Source organism: Numenius arquata, chromosome 6, assembly GCF_964106895.1.
Source record: "Numenius arquata chromosome 6, bNumArq3.hap1.1, whole genome shotgun sequence".
In the NCBI taxonomy this organism is placed as follows: Eukaryota; Metazoa; Chordata; class Aves; order Charadriiformes; family Scolopacidae; genus Numenius; species Numenius arquata.
In genome coordinates, this window is record NC_133581.1 from 6,700,853 (window position 1) to 6,716,027 (window position 15,175).

Here is a 15,175-nt window from a genome sequence, read left to right on the forward strand (position 1 = left end):
GTCAGCAGTTGAAGGTGTACCATGTAGACAGTAACTGAAACAAGACCCCTTTAATTAGATCAGAGAAGTAATGCAGACATGGTCATGCATCATAATCGCAGGTTGGTCTTTAAAACACCCAAATAGTTTCATCCTGTTTAGAATTCAAGACTTTCTAGGTAACAGATGCACTCACCCTGTGCTGAAGAGTGTACACAAAGGGCAACATCCAGATTGTCACACACTGGAATCTCCCTAGAGAAAGCTGGAAGAGGCTTGTACGTAACTCAGAGCATCATTGTTAAGAAAGAACACCAGCAAGAGGCTTCAGTTGTGCGCTGCTAGGAATTACTAAGCAGAGGAAAAAAAGGTTCCACTGAAGAAACTCTGTTCAAAGTAATGCAAATACTTTGGGACCCCCTTGCAATAATGGCGCACGACAGGAGTTAACTGGGATTCAAGAGTATGCGTGGGGGCAGACTGCTGCCCCATAAATAATTTTAAACAGTCCCTAGAAAACTTTGGATATCTGGGTCAGGAACATACAGAAAAAAGGATAAAGGGCATTTCAACGATGAGAGAAAAAGTTAATTAATTTAAAGTGTTGAGTAAAGCACCAGGTATCTTTTCCTTTCACTTTAGAGAATATACAGTGGCCTTGTTTTCACAAAATGCTACATACTCCTTGCTGGAAAGCAGAGGAAACCGATTTCTATGTACACAGTAAGAACTCTACAGAGATGGCCCGCGAGTTCTGTGGAGAAAGGGGTGTTACAGTCAAGGCTTCAGGTATTCCACAGCAGGCGGTGTCTACGTTTGTGTAGCGAGATCCTGGATTTCACAGTACGCAGGGCTGGCAAACTGGAAATTCTCTGGCAGCTTCATGTAGTTTTAAAAAATAAGTGCAGTAGGCCTCCATTTTATTAACTGTGATAAAAAGCATATATGCAAAAATATTTTTATATTGATAGCACATTACTGCATTATAAAAGCTGCCCAAGTGAAGCTGAAGATTCTGGCAGCTGGTGCTTTTGGCACTTGGGAGATGTGGAAAGCAGCATAGAGATCTGTGAAATACAACAGTGACTGATGTTTCTGCTACAGTGATCGGCATTAATATAGTTAGCAGTGTTCATATTTAAACTTCTCTATGAAGTTTCTGAGTCAATATCCCACTAAGAGGAGATATTCAGATCTCTTAAAGCTACTAGATTAGGCTGCGTGCAGACTCAGGAAGACTTCCCTATTAGTTTACACTTTTCGCATGTTTCAAAGTCCTCTTTCAATCACAAAGGCTGGAAACTCTTTTTTCCTCCTCTTTTAAAGAGCCTGGATTTAGAAACGCAATTCTGTCACAGGAGTTGGAAACTGTAATCACAAATCTGCAGAATATGCTGGGCCCTGCTTATACTAGAAATCTCCTCCAAGTCCCAGATTGAAACAGGATATTAACTGTTTTGAGATGGCCAAACGGTTTCATTTAAGTTACAAGACATGCATTAGCAATGGGAGGAGAGTCCTTTGGACATTTCCACTTGGGAATCCTGTTTTCAGTAAAATTCTGTGATGCACAAACACAAAAGCTCAGCTGCCTACATCCACAATTATTAAAATGACACGAGTTGAGCGAACCGTCGCCCTGAAGCGTAAGTGATGGGTTTGCTTATGCAGCCTGCATAAAACTGCAAGTGCCATATAGTTATATCTAGAGATATAGGTGCGGGTATATCTATAGATATTTATCTCTTGTGCAGAACGTCCTCCTTCCGTGCTGGAAATTCAATGCCAGCACGTGCCTCCATATTTGAGCTTGCACCTGTTGACAGCAATGTACCATAAAGGGAGTACAGTACCTGGACAATGGAAGGCAAGAAAAGGAAGACAAGTTGCTGCCAACGGTTGCGAGGGTCAGCAGCAGGCAGTATTCTAGCAGGTGCCTGGGAAACCCATGAAGACCACTTAGCATGCATTGTTATATCCATAAATACTTCTTGCAGGCACTGTGTGTGAAGGCACAGCCAAAAAAGACAACGGCAAAGACAAGCTGAAATACAAAGGCATGAATTCAACTGCACCTTAGATGAAAATTGTGACTATGCCTCAAAAAAGCAGAAAAGTGATACAACCTGACGTTAAAGGCCGAGATGCAAGGTTTTCTTTCAAGCCCACGAAGGCTAAAAACACAGTGGTGCGAGTCTGCTCTGCTTAAGCGGTTCTCGGATTTTAAAGAGCACCACAGTCAGGCTATGTCTCTAGACTTGCTTGTCACAGGCTATTAAATAGAAGCAGATGAAGACAGCAGGTTGCAATCAGCATGTTTCAGGGCAAGCAAATGCTTTCCACTACAGTTCAGGCTGTTACAAGAAAGAAGCCCGTGCATTCCCTGTTAGGATGCTTGTCCGCTATGAAAAGCTGCCATGAGCGTATACATTCCCAGCCCCACAGAATTCTCAGATGGGTCCGTTTCAAGTGAAGCCACCTTACAACCACAGGCATTAGAGGACAAATGTCGCCTGCCTTCACAGTGGCCATGGAGACTGTCTAGTCCAAGCTCCATAGGAGCACCGAGCATAACGTTTTGGCACCTGAAAAAGATGGATCCCACCATGGCCAAGTCATAGAAGCTCCAGAAGCCAAAGAAGGGGGCCTTGGCTTCTACTCTGTACATGGCAAGGTACCTAAGGGCTCTGAAGACAAGGCTAAACATTATGCCTGAAGTCCAATTAAACTACCGTTTCAGATATCAGAATTAATCTGAATAAAAAGCTATGGTTTATAAGCAGCACAGCACATCTAAGGCACATGTATGCATGCAAGCCACCATCACTGTATTAAGACATTGCCGATTTGTCCTTAAGAAGCAATGGCTGCTAGTACAGAACAAACATATAGGCTTTTTTCAGCACTACTCCTCCTCCCCAATACTGAAAATACTATATACTGCTGACAGCATAATGTGCAACATATATAGCTTGATTGGAAAGCATGGGGCAGAACTTTAAAAAATGTACAGGATTCCGTTTAGAACTCCAAAGTTCAACAAATGCCCTATTTTAGGGTGAAAACAATTATAAATCTGATAATGATGCACAGCATCCATGAGTGATTTTTCCTTAATTTTGAAATAGTGTCATTAACTACGACATATATTGTAGGTTTACATTTCTAAAGAGAAATAACAGAATTGAATAGTTTTTTTTCCTATCACAAGTGATAACCAGTGTTTGATATCTTCTATTTTTCTTCCAAGAAATATCAGTCTATCAACAGTTTTAAAATAAAATGTTTTCTGTAACAATAGAACTTTAAATAAAAATATGATTTTGATTCAGATACTTTTGAGAAGACATGGATGCTTTTCCAAGATCTTCTGACAAAGTAATTATTAAAACAGAGACCAGATGAGGCCTTAAAAAGACAATATACTATATTTCAGACAAGATTGCACCTCAGTTTTTCAAATAATATCATAATTGCAACATTACTTCATCATTTCTTCTTTTAACATGCTGACAATTTCCAGCTAGCCCACGTGTGAAGTTTTTTTTTTTGTATTCTATCTTAAAGAAATAAAAGTCAGTAATTTATTCAGCACATACTGTATATGTCTTTTTACCTCCAATTGACTAGATCATTAATAAGTTAAAAAAAAAAATCCTCTCTGACCATAATCATTATCCTCATGAGGGATAAGTGATTCTTCAGAGCTTAAGTGTTGCTAGTTCTGTTAAAAAATATACCATGGTATGATTTCTTAATGTGTTGCTACTTTCGCAATTGGACCCTATGCAGTTATGCCTTCAAACTCTTCCGTCTGTTCCACAAGGTGGTTCTGTGAGCTTTAGGACCTCTGACTGAAGACAAACTGATATAAAACCCCCAAACGGAGTTGTCTTCTGTTTAATCCGCCTCCCCCATTGTATGTCAGGGGTCTGGTAGATCCGATGTATCCACTATGACTTTAATAAAAATAGTATCATCTTTAATATACGTTCCATTCTCTAGAACAGTTTGAGCCACAAAGACCGGGCAGCCAGACGCAATGTTCATTTCTCCAGTTGGCTTCTTGAAACTGCTGCTGTTTGGATCTGGCTTGAAAGCATCTCCTAAGTGGCGCCGAGACGGTCCCTGATCCATTAACATGAGAGTCACTTTCTGTTTAAACGGCCAAGGAAGCAACGCATCGTATTCTCCACGCATTATGACAAAAAACAGCGACAAGTGCGTCCCCTTTCCCATGCCATCTCCATTGAGGTAAACTCTGGCACACATCTTGTAGCCAAAGTATCCAGTATAAAAGGGTTGGCTGTACAAGGACAGAGTCTTCCCCATGACTGCCTCTTGCTTCCGACGTTTATAATCTCGAATTTTCCAAATTAATACTCCGTTGTAACTGGCAGTTTCTAAAACTTGGAATCGGAGGTCCATGTCAGCCAGCCGAATATCGTGAACGCTCAGCATCTGATCATGTCTGCTCAGCTGTGTCTCTAGCAGGCCTGTTAGAATACGGAAAGGACGAGGGTGAAAAAAGTATGTTTTTCTAAAGACTGTAAAAATCAATTACCAACGCTACTATTGTATATGAAAACATTTTCCTCCCCAAGAACCAAAGGGCATTCAGTCACCGATGAAGCAATTTCCACAGACAACAGCCAGCTCGTATCTAAATTAACTGGGATTTTTACAAACATGGGTGTTAATCACACATGCACTAAAAGTCAAATATTCAAATCATCTGACATAAATTTTTTCTGGTCACTAAGCAATGTAACTACGGAGGCTTCCATTTTTTGAGAGGAGACTTGGTAGCATTACCTGTAGATTGCTATTAGCAGTGAAGACCTTGGAAGTGGTCAGACAATCCCTCTGAAATTCAGAAGCACCGCTCATCACTCAAAATACTCTTCTCAGACACTACTTGTCTCAGAAGTGTAGTGCTGTTACCTTGTCTCAGGTTCATCATAAAAGAACACAAAATGCAAGCTTAGCTCTGCATTATATGGTCACTTACTTAGTTTGGAGGGAGGGCTCGTTTTAACGTCCCCTTTCCCTCACATGAAAACATTACTCTCTGTCTTTGCACACTGGCAAAATTGGCCAACATACAATACTGAGAAGCAGATGAATTTGTAGGACAGATTTGTTTTATACAGATCTATTTAACCATTAAGTTCTTTGTCCCAATCATTTAAACACTTACATATGATCTACACTACCTTGCTAAACTCCAGTTTTCACTTTATTCAGCAAGCACAACAATAATCTTATTCTTAAGGGGATCTCACGGTTTTCTTTGGATCAAATATACCTCTGCAACAGATATCAGGACAGGTGGTGTTAGGGGGAAAAGCATACTGTTGATCCATTCATGGGGGAGAAAACTAATAAAAGAAAACTTGTCAATGCACTGAGACTGTACTTAAAGAAGCTGGTGAATGCTATTAACCATCAAAGATCAGTTGAGAAACTATTTATAATGACCTAACATTGTAATCAAGACACGGGTCAAGAAAACAAAGTAAGAGACAAAAATCAAGCCTAAGAAACAGCATGGAAGCAATGCCACATCATCAACAAGGGGATTATGCAGTTTCCTATTCAAAAATCAGGAGAAACAGCACTATTGATGCTTCCACATAAAAATCACAATGGGAGTGCCATTCAAAGGACATAATTTTTCTGTCCAAGTACTTCATTCCATTGTGCTTACACTTACTTGTATTTCGAGCTCCTTGCCCTGCAGTTTTATCAACACTTTCCAGCTCAGTCACTCTGTTCTGGAGGGATTCTACACTGCTCTTCATGCTGTCAGCCTCCTCCCAGTTCTGGCGGAAGGGACGGATTTCTTTGTCCAGTTCTTTCAGCTTCTCTGCTTGACTGTCTATCACTCGCTTTATAAAACAGTAAGTCACGAGTTAAAATAACAAGACGACATTAATTTGTGCAAATTAAACAAGGCTTATATATCGATAATAAGATGCTTTTCCCAATATAAACAAGTTTCACTTATGTCAAATATTTTAGTAACACAAATCTTGAAAATTTAGATGAATAGCCCAAGTATTTATAAAGCACTTACAAAAAAATCTTTAGTGCTGCATAGGTACTAATATTAGAGCACTATCAGAATTATCAACTCTATGTTTTTTAAAAAAAGGAACTGTTAGTATGCTCTGGTCTAAATTTTTTTTAGAAAAAAACTTTCAATGCAAGAACAATCATCTGAATGTCTCTATATTGATATTATGGGCTGGTATTTGTTGGGTTTTGTGTCAGAGTACTTAAGCAATAAAGTACGGGCACAAGAACTTACCCTGGCAGAACCAAGTGGCTGCTCATGTGCGTGCGTTTATCACTGAGTAACAGCAAAATAACTTACCCCTCCATAAAAACATCAGTGCTCTTGCACACATGGAGCAGGAGTACATATATGTGCAGATACAGCAGCATGAGCAAGCTCCAAGTTCATATAAATCAGTTATCAAAGCCTAATTTATTATGTGCCCATAACCATAGCAGAAGCCCTCAAGAATGTAAGCAAAACTACCACTTCTAACCCCATAAGCACTTTTAAAATTCCCACCCTTACTTCCTAAATTGAATAACCCTCCTGAAGGTGCTTGCTGGCTGTCTCTTTAGGAAAAAATTTTAAAAAAACCAGCTGATTTTGGAAAGGCATGAAATATAATGCTCAAGAAAAAAAAAAACCATAGGAAGGCTGGTATTCTCCGAAAACGTGACATTGCAAGCACCTCAGTATATTACAAATATAAAGGAGAACATAGTTCCCAGTCTACCTCAAATCTGATGCAAGAAATACATAGCACTTTATGTTATAACAGCTAATTTGGACTAGCAGGAATTTTAGCCAGAACCCCATAATCAGTTGTGAAGTTCAAATGATAACACAAGTATTTGAGACAAGAAACTACTTTTGCTACCACCTACAGTCAATTCCAAATCTAACTTTATAGTTCATTATCATACAGTGCCAACATGTGTAAAAATAATTTTTCACTTCTTAAAAAAAGTAGCAGTTGAGTACAAAACAAGAAAATAAAGTTATTTTGCATTTGCCTTCTGGTTAGCCAAGTGGATTCAATGTTCCCCACAGATGGGGAAAACCCTTCTGCCTCATGCAACCTTCATTTCCCCTTTTAGGCATTTGCTTTTAATCATGTGGTTTCAGTTATACCGAAAGTCTGTAACAATTAATTGAAGGCTGTCAATTTGATAAGTCAGTTAGCAAAATCACGTTCTAGGAGTGTTTTATTTTGTTGTTAGATTACTCAGTGGTTTTGAGAAACATTTTTCAAGATTAACTATTTCTATATTGGAGTTTTAAAACCAGCTTACGTATCTCACTTGCAAAATTGCAACTTTGTGAAGGAAAGCTGTGTACTGAATCATAAATGCAGGGACATCATCCCACTAACTAGATTAAGCAACTTCAGCTACCAACCCAGTCACACCCTCTCACTGGGACTGACAATAATCAGAAAATAAAATAGGGAAGGGCTGTTCGCTATACATATAAAAAGGAAACACATCATGGAATGGCCTGAATGAATCTTGTAAGAGCAGAGCCACAAGCTTTGGCCATTAGTTCACAGTTAACATGCAAAAGTAAACTTGAGGTGTGCCCGAGTCTGATCTTTTTTCCTCTGCTCCCAGAGAACATGAACTCTCCAAGGCAAGAACAGTAACATGGTCATGAGTTTGCACAGTCCCTCACACAGAGATGCTCTGATTTCCAATTGGGACCCCTTGGCACTTACACAGTATCAAACAAAATGAATAAATGCATTTTAAAATGAATTGGGAAAGTGGTAAACACGCAGAACAATTCTAAGTTATTCTTCTTTTGGGGGAAGTTTACTAAAAGTTGTTATGAGGAAACAACTCCTCTCCATCAGCCTGTGTCCAACATTCTACCTTTGTACATGCACAACCAATCCTGTGTTTTAGTTGCTTCTACTACACACTGGCAAATGTGTAGTATTTTATCTCCTGTACCTCTTTATGAGAATTCAAGAGATACAGAATAATCAGAAACAGACTCGTATTCTGTTTTTAAAAAGCACTGGGATCTCTATATTTTTACCCTACAGGGAGTCAACTTCCCTCACTGCTGGGAGATACTGATGTACTAAATCTGAATTTAATACAGCACTGGAGAATTTCACCGTCTCTAATTATTCCATTAGAAAGCACACAGATGTCTCACACTGTACTCATAAATTTTCAAGTACATATCAATTTTCTGCATGCACTTTTCATTCCAGCAACTGACCTCTCCAGATCATTAATCCAGAGTTATACGTCTGGCAAATCATTGAGGGCTCTCCTTGATGTTGATTTTCATCTAGGTTTTGTTTGGCATTTCTAATAAACAACTTCCAGAATTTTAGCACTATTATTACTAAAAGAATTTAGAAAATGTCATGAGGAACTGAAGAAAATTATAATCACAGTTTTCTCTCTTTCAGATGCTCCTAATGGACCTTTCCATTGCAACTGATGGAGCAAAACTGAAAAGCTAAAGAATGTACTAGAAGAGGAACGAAAGGTACTACTTACTGGGAAAACAAAAACCACATCCTCCTCCTTTGAAGGAGTGTATTACCAATCAAATAATTTTATATTCATAAGGTCATTGTCTCTTTTGTCTTTAAGCACCTCATGTCCACACTCAGCTTAAGACTTGGATTACTTATGGTATAGGGGAGAACTTTGTAGAGTAGGGTAGACGGTTGGACTCGATGATCCCAAGGGTCTCTTCCAACCTAGACGATTCTATGATTCTACTAATATGCTTCCATATACTCTTAACAGATACTGGATGTGGAAGTCCCTTTCCACAAGACAGCAGTCGAAAAAGTCTCACGTACTCTCTCGGTAAAAACACTTACCCTAGAGACCAGAATATAGAAAATTAAATCTCAAACATCTCAAGGTTGAGGTCCCTGCCAGTGCTCAGACATCTTTGATGCATTTGCACGAGCTGTGTTAAATGCCTCGTGGCCAGATCTGAATTGGTGAGTTCTACGCTGGAAGTATCTGTGGCTCTTGTATCGCCACGGCTGCCCAATGCAACCCAGAAAAAGATGGGTTCACAACAGGTTCCTACTAGGAGTTCCTTCAACTCCTAGTAGGCAATAGAAGGAGGCTAATCATATTGTCCAGGGAAAACCAAAATGAGGTATGTTTCCAGGATGCCCTTAACAACCTGACCGAACCAGGAAGTTCCAGTAAGTGGAAGGAATCAGGTTGAAATAGCTGTAAAACACAATTTGGCTTAAAATAACTAAACTAAAATAGCTGGTGAGAAGTAATGAGGAGAAAGGAAAAAAAAAAAAAAAAGAGAGAGAGAAAGAAAGAAAGAAAAACAAAAAAAAAAAAGAAAAACACATCCTCTCCAGTACTTATTATCACCAAAAAGCCACCTGTTGCAATCTGCTCACCACATTGTTTGGTGATTATTTTTTTTTCTAAACATAAACCATTTGAAATTTCATTTTGCTAACACTTACAGCTTGAGGAAATCACAGATATTGCAACCTGTCATCTAGACAATCATGAAAAACTCTGTTCTATGTTTTTTTCCATTTCCCCTCTCATCACTGGTTATTGAGACAGCACGTGTAAAAACCCCAGGCTCACAAATTAACTTACCTCCTGGTAGATTCAATCAGCCATATCAATACATACAAGGATTAGCTTCCCAGTGTCAGAATGCAATATTGTAAGCATGCAGCCATATCCCAAACTATCATCAAACCAAGCAACAGTGACTAAGGCAGGCTAAACTCGTTACAACACGGGCTGAACGTGGAAAGAAATAAGTGCTATAAGGAGAAACGTTGCCAAACTTAAAGGTTCTCTTATAAATCAACAATGAGGGACTCAAGGCTCTGAGCTCTTGAATGTGCGACCCTTCGAATTTTAGCCGTACTCTAGTTTGGATACTTATATCTTTCTTGAGTATCAGTATTTGCAGTTTAATACATGAAGTGAATAGTAAGTGAAAAAGGTAACCTTATTTACATTCCTTTAAGCCGGATGCTAAAGCAGGTTATCTGATATTCTAGCAGCAGACATACTAAAATAATATGGAAACGATACCTTCACAATAGCTCGCTAAATATCTCCTGAAGTTTCCCTAATTGCTGTTAGTATCATGGCAAGCTAACACAAATTCCTAGCATACACATTCCAAGTCCACTCTGAATGCAAAGCAAAGAATTCCAGCTTGGGCTAAGCATCACGCTAGTGCATCCAGAGGATTTCTAGTTTGACGCTGGCTCGTGGCCAGGCGATTCAGACCACAGAGTAAGAAACTCAGACTTACTGGCAATGCAATAATTAGATACATATTCCTCAGAAGGAGGACAACAGAAACAGGGATTTTTAAAAGTGTATTCAAATGCATTGTACTAAGTTTGGATTAATTCCAATTAATTCCACACTAGACTGATGTCACTCATGATTAATATTTTTTAAAATACCAGCAAGTAGAAAAGAAATATACATTATACATATGACAGTTTCAAGGTGCTAATCTTGTCCTCCACTTTGACAGTAATTCCTCAAGCAGTTATTTTTCATAGAGAACAAAAAAATAATTATGAATATTCTTCAGATAAAATCTGTCATTTTGTTTTCAGTCTTTTCCCTTTTTAAACAGGGGGTTTGTTTTAACATGGGCTAGGCAACTGCAGTGTTTTAGTGAAAGTATCTTACTCCAACAAACACAACAAACCAGCTACTGACCAGAAGAATAAAAAAATAAAAAAAAAAAATCAGAATAAGGTTTATAATAAGGTAAACTCTCTCCCCCGCCCCTTTTAATTAGAACACCTCACTTCACAACTGCAAAGGCACAGAACAGAAGCTACTACCATTTCTGCTTTAATGGGGAGATTCTAAATTTCTTACCTGTAAGTGAAGTATTTTAGATTCATTATTCCGCAGCATTTCCTTCTGTCTTTCAATTTCTATTTCAAAGCTACAAATCTGATTATGTAAAGTTTGAATACTCTTGTTCTTTTCCAAACTCTCATTCTGGAGCAAGGCCACCTGGAAAAAATTCTACAATTACTCCTGCCAAAGTTTATTAAAAAAAAAATAAATCTATAACTTTGTTAGTTTTAAACTATCTTACACACATGAAAGGGATGAGATCCTAGTAAAATCTCTCTCCGTGTCTTTCAAATAAATAAAGAAACCCCAACCTTCTGATTGCTACTTTTGCACTTCCACAGTGTGGTAATGGTACAACTTTGGCTAATGAAAGTGCGGATACACAAACAGCAAAAAAAGCATAATCTAAGCATAATCTTTACTTTATTCCATTTATTTAATAGCTTGGTTTCCTGGTTTCCACTAACTGACTTGGGAGTTGCTTGGAGTTTGGAAGAAACAACCTATTTAACTCTAGACCAGTGTTCAGGACTTGAGCCCTGCACAGAAGGGATACCAGAGAAAAGCTGGTTGGGAAAGGGAAACATTAATCTTCCCCCACCTATTCCAATTTATCCTGATCTATAGCACATTTAAGGAAAAACATCATCTGCATGGCTTGGCTTCACAGAATGTGATGGTGATGAAAACTCCTGAAATGAGTGAATACAAAAGGGATCCATGCATTTGAAGGAAAATCCAATGGTGCCTACTAGTAGAAGAGACTAACGAGCTACAGGTTGCAGATTATATTCTCTCTCTGTATTGACATTTTATGAATTCATTCATTAGTGACTCATTCTGATTTTAAAACATGAGCCTTGTTAGAAGAATATCATATATTCTATCTCCTTGGGGATGAAAGTAATACAGTAAATATTGTCTGTCACACTATTTCGTGCTCTGTTCATTAACGTGGTTTGGGGAAGGCTGTTGCTTTGTGGTGGTGGGTTGCTTTTTTTTTAAAAAAAAAAAAAATTCTCATTTTTCCCCAGGCAAAAACAGAAAACAAACGACACAAAATGACATTTGGACATGCCCTGATTAGTTCCACAGATAAATCTTTATATGGATAAGAAGCAGCACCATTTTTGACCTAGGAAAATCTTGATAAACGTTCCACATTAAGACCAATTATTTGGATGCTTCATGTTCCCCAAAAAAATCTACACCTCCACCCCCAATACAAATGCCAGTTTGAGGTCAAGCCGATTTTACCTTTTGTGGGTACCACTGTAGAATTCCACCACCCTAACTGCCCTCTAATCAGACACAGTCGAATTACTTATGTGTCACTGCATTCCTAGCCTGAAGAAGCTAAACTGTTTAAAAAGGTAAAGAATTCCCATCTCTATGCTAGCCTAAACTGGATAAAGGACTGCCAAAGTCTGTAAGGCAGGTTCATCAGACAGGGGCCCAAAAATGTAGGAATACCGTAATATATGTGCATATCTACTTTTCAATATAGGATAGCATGTATGCATATACACACAAACATTAGTTCCGCGTTTTAAATATGGAAAAGCTGGCAGAAAAGGCTCAAGAGAAATGAGACTAAGCTAATTTTGCCAGTGCAGAGAGAGAAACAATCTCGAGGCTGAAGTAATGCATGCCTAGGTACTAGAGAAAATTTGCAAGAACAAATTTAAATTTAAACTAGTACCCCCGCCTCCTACATATTTCAGATCTGCTGGGTAGCTACTTTAATTTTTTGCATACTCCTTTTCCTTAATGAATCAGAGTTCTTTAGTTAACTGTGATCTTTACATTCCCCTTTTCTCATTGTTTCCTCCTCAGGCCTCCCAATCATAAGGCAGTTGCACTCTGTGTCACTACCATTACATTTCCATTTTTGTACAAGTTACAAAACGTGGGCTTGTCTCGTACTGAGATTTTCCACGCACTTCTACAGAACACAAGAAAAACAATTATGTCCAGCAGCCCTTAATCATACAGAACTGTCATTGCTAAGTCAGTAATTGTAGTTTGGTGGTAATTTGTGAATAAGAAATCTTTAACACTAAATATAGTTTCCTAACTGCATTTGGCATAAGTCTTTAGAACTTGAGTTAAAAAGCAGGGTAAAGGAAACACAGCAGTCTTTCAAGTTAAGCTATTGCTTATTACTGATTAGTAAAAAAGAATGGAAGAAACCCTCTTACGCCACAAAGAGCTGGATTAAAACAGACAGGTTGCATACTTAAGTCGCATTTTAAAAAAGAAAAATGATTTTATACCAGATTTCTTTAAGAATGTGACGAAGCCACAAAATTATGTTCAAGTCATGATTTCCAACATCACAAAACCTGTGGGAGTTCAGTCTGCAAAGTCTATCCCATCACAGAGTGAACAAAACACCAAATTTTAAATTCGCCCCACAAAGTTTTGATTCAAGATTTTACATCTGACCTCCTCTTACTACTCTTTGCCAACAGCACTGTTTAAATACCAAACTCATAACTTAGCACAGGCCTTGCAGCTCTGAAGACTTTCAGTTTGCATACTCCACAAGCACTGTTAAAGAACATGGTGACCAGGAGAAGGCAACTTCTCTTCTCCCCTCCATACCTATCACAGTGAGTGCCCCAAACGAAATCTCGACCCTACAGAAACCAACAAAATTCCCACTGACTTCAGGGGAGCCAAGATTTCTCTGACATTTATCAGCTAAGTTAACTTTGCACCGTTATTCTTCACTGCATCAAGTAATTAATTTTTTTTTTTCTCAGAGAAGAGAACATCAATGAAGTTACAAATCATTTTGTTACCCTTCTCTAGAATAAAGTCACTGACATATGATATGTGGTTAGCTATTCTGGTAACTTAGCATGGTCTTGGGATTTCCAGTGATTCAACTCTTTATTATGAATAGGAAGAAGTCTACAAAGCAGGAAGTGAAAAGGAAAAAAAAAAAATGGACAAACAATGATAAGCAGTTATGTCCTAAATGAAGTTAAAACAAAAATTGAACATAAAATAGAAGTAAAGTGTGTATTTTCTTAGATCTATAAGAGACAAACACAGAACTGCTTGGCATTTTTTAAATGACAAAGCACCTCTCAGGACACTGACAAAAGGCAGAACATGGTCTACTCTGGAAGTCACAGAGAACATGTTTTCTTCCTATGATGTAAAATAAATCGTATAGTTTTAATCTTAATGAAAATCTTAATCTTAATCTTTTAATCTTAATGAAAAAAAAACTAAGGATATGAATTTGTATCTGTTAAAACCAAAAAACGTACAGTTCGTACATTAACAAAGAGATTGAAGTGCAAAAGCAAACTGAAGTATTGTTATTGATCATCAAACTAGGACTTATTAATGTAATAAAAATTCTGTGTAAAAAAACTACACTAGACCTCTCTCAGGTTCAATGGTTTCCTCACAGAGCTTCAAGTCCAGGGACAAAACTGTATTTTGCTGTTCCTGTTAATTTCTGCTTTAAAACTATGCTCCCTGTGGCTGCAGGACCTTGCTGGAAACCCACGCATGAGAGATCACTGTAGGCCAAGAAGGGAACACGCTTTCTAGACAGGGTTTGCTAAACTTGAGCTAGCACTCTGCTGTGCCATGACAGAAGTCAGAAGCCACACATACCATAACTGCCATTGAGCTCACGCTGGCATTTTATTTAACTCATTCTAGAAAAATCTGAATGGGCTCCTGACTCTTCTGGCTGCATTTGTAGAATGCCTTAGTAATTCTGGGATTATTTCTTTTCCCCTCAAAAAAAGCAGAAGTATTATTTAATGGCTACGTAAAACTTCTTCAAAAAGGTTAAAGAAAACAGTTTGTTCTGAAGTTTCGCATTTTTTAATCAAAACCTTAAATTTTATTTGCAGAACAGATGGTTAAGTCATTCAAATGATTCACAGGATTGTAGCTGACACTGATATGATTTCCAGCATCTCCCAAATCCCAAACATTCTAAACCAGGAGTCCCAAGGAAGCACTGCAACATGAACTTCATTCTGGTCTAGCACTAAAGCAGAAATCACCATGCTCATGAGTTACAATATGTCTAATTTAATTAACCTTTGCAGGCCATTAAGCTTGGAAAACAAGAACAAAAATAAATAAAATAAATAACCAGTTTATTACATGGTATTTCTAATAATGTTATCTCTGGAAAAATACTGAGGTGGCAAAAATACAGCTCACAGCGCTGCCATAGCTTTCTGAACCCTCCCTTTCGTATGCAGGCAGCTTAGAGAGGAAATTTAATACTGGA

At 38.2% G+C, this 15,175-nt stretch overlaps 1 protein-coding gene across 5 annotated transcripts in view; it reads right to left on the reverse strand.

Moving 5' to 3' along the window:
* Positions 1 to 3,530: 3,530 nt before the first annotated feature.
* The window catches only part of TRAF3 (TNF receptor associated factor 3), a 28,360-nt gene continuing 16,715 nt past the window's right edge, over positions 3,531 to 15,175 (reverse strand). For 4 of the 5 annotated variants that reach the window (XM_074148956.1, XM_074148960.1, XM_074148958.1 and 1 more), the window contains 3 exons: positions 10,918 to 11,058; positions 5,696 to 5,870; positions 3,531 to 4,475 (listed from right to left, as the gene is read on the reverse strand). In XM_074148956.1, the coding sequence (XP_074005057.1) occupies positions 3,904 to 4,475; positions 5,696 to 5,870; positions 10,918 to 11,058 (888 nt within the window). In that variant the 3' untranslated portion in view covers positions 3,531 to 3,903. The remainder of the gene's footprint in view (positions 4,476 to 5,695; positions 5,871 to 10,917; positions 11,059 to 15,175) is intronic. The other variant, XM_074148959.1, reaches the window with a different exon arrangement.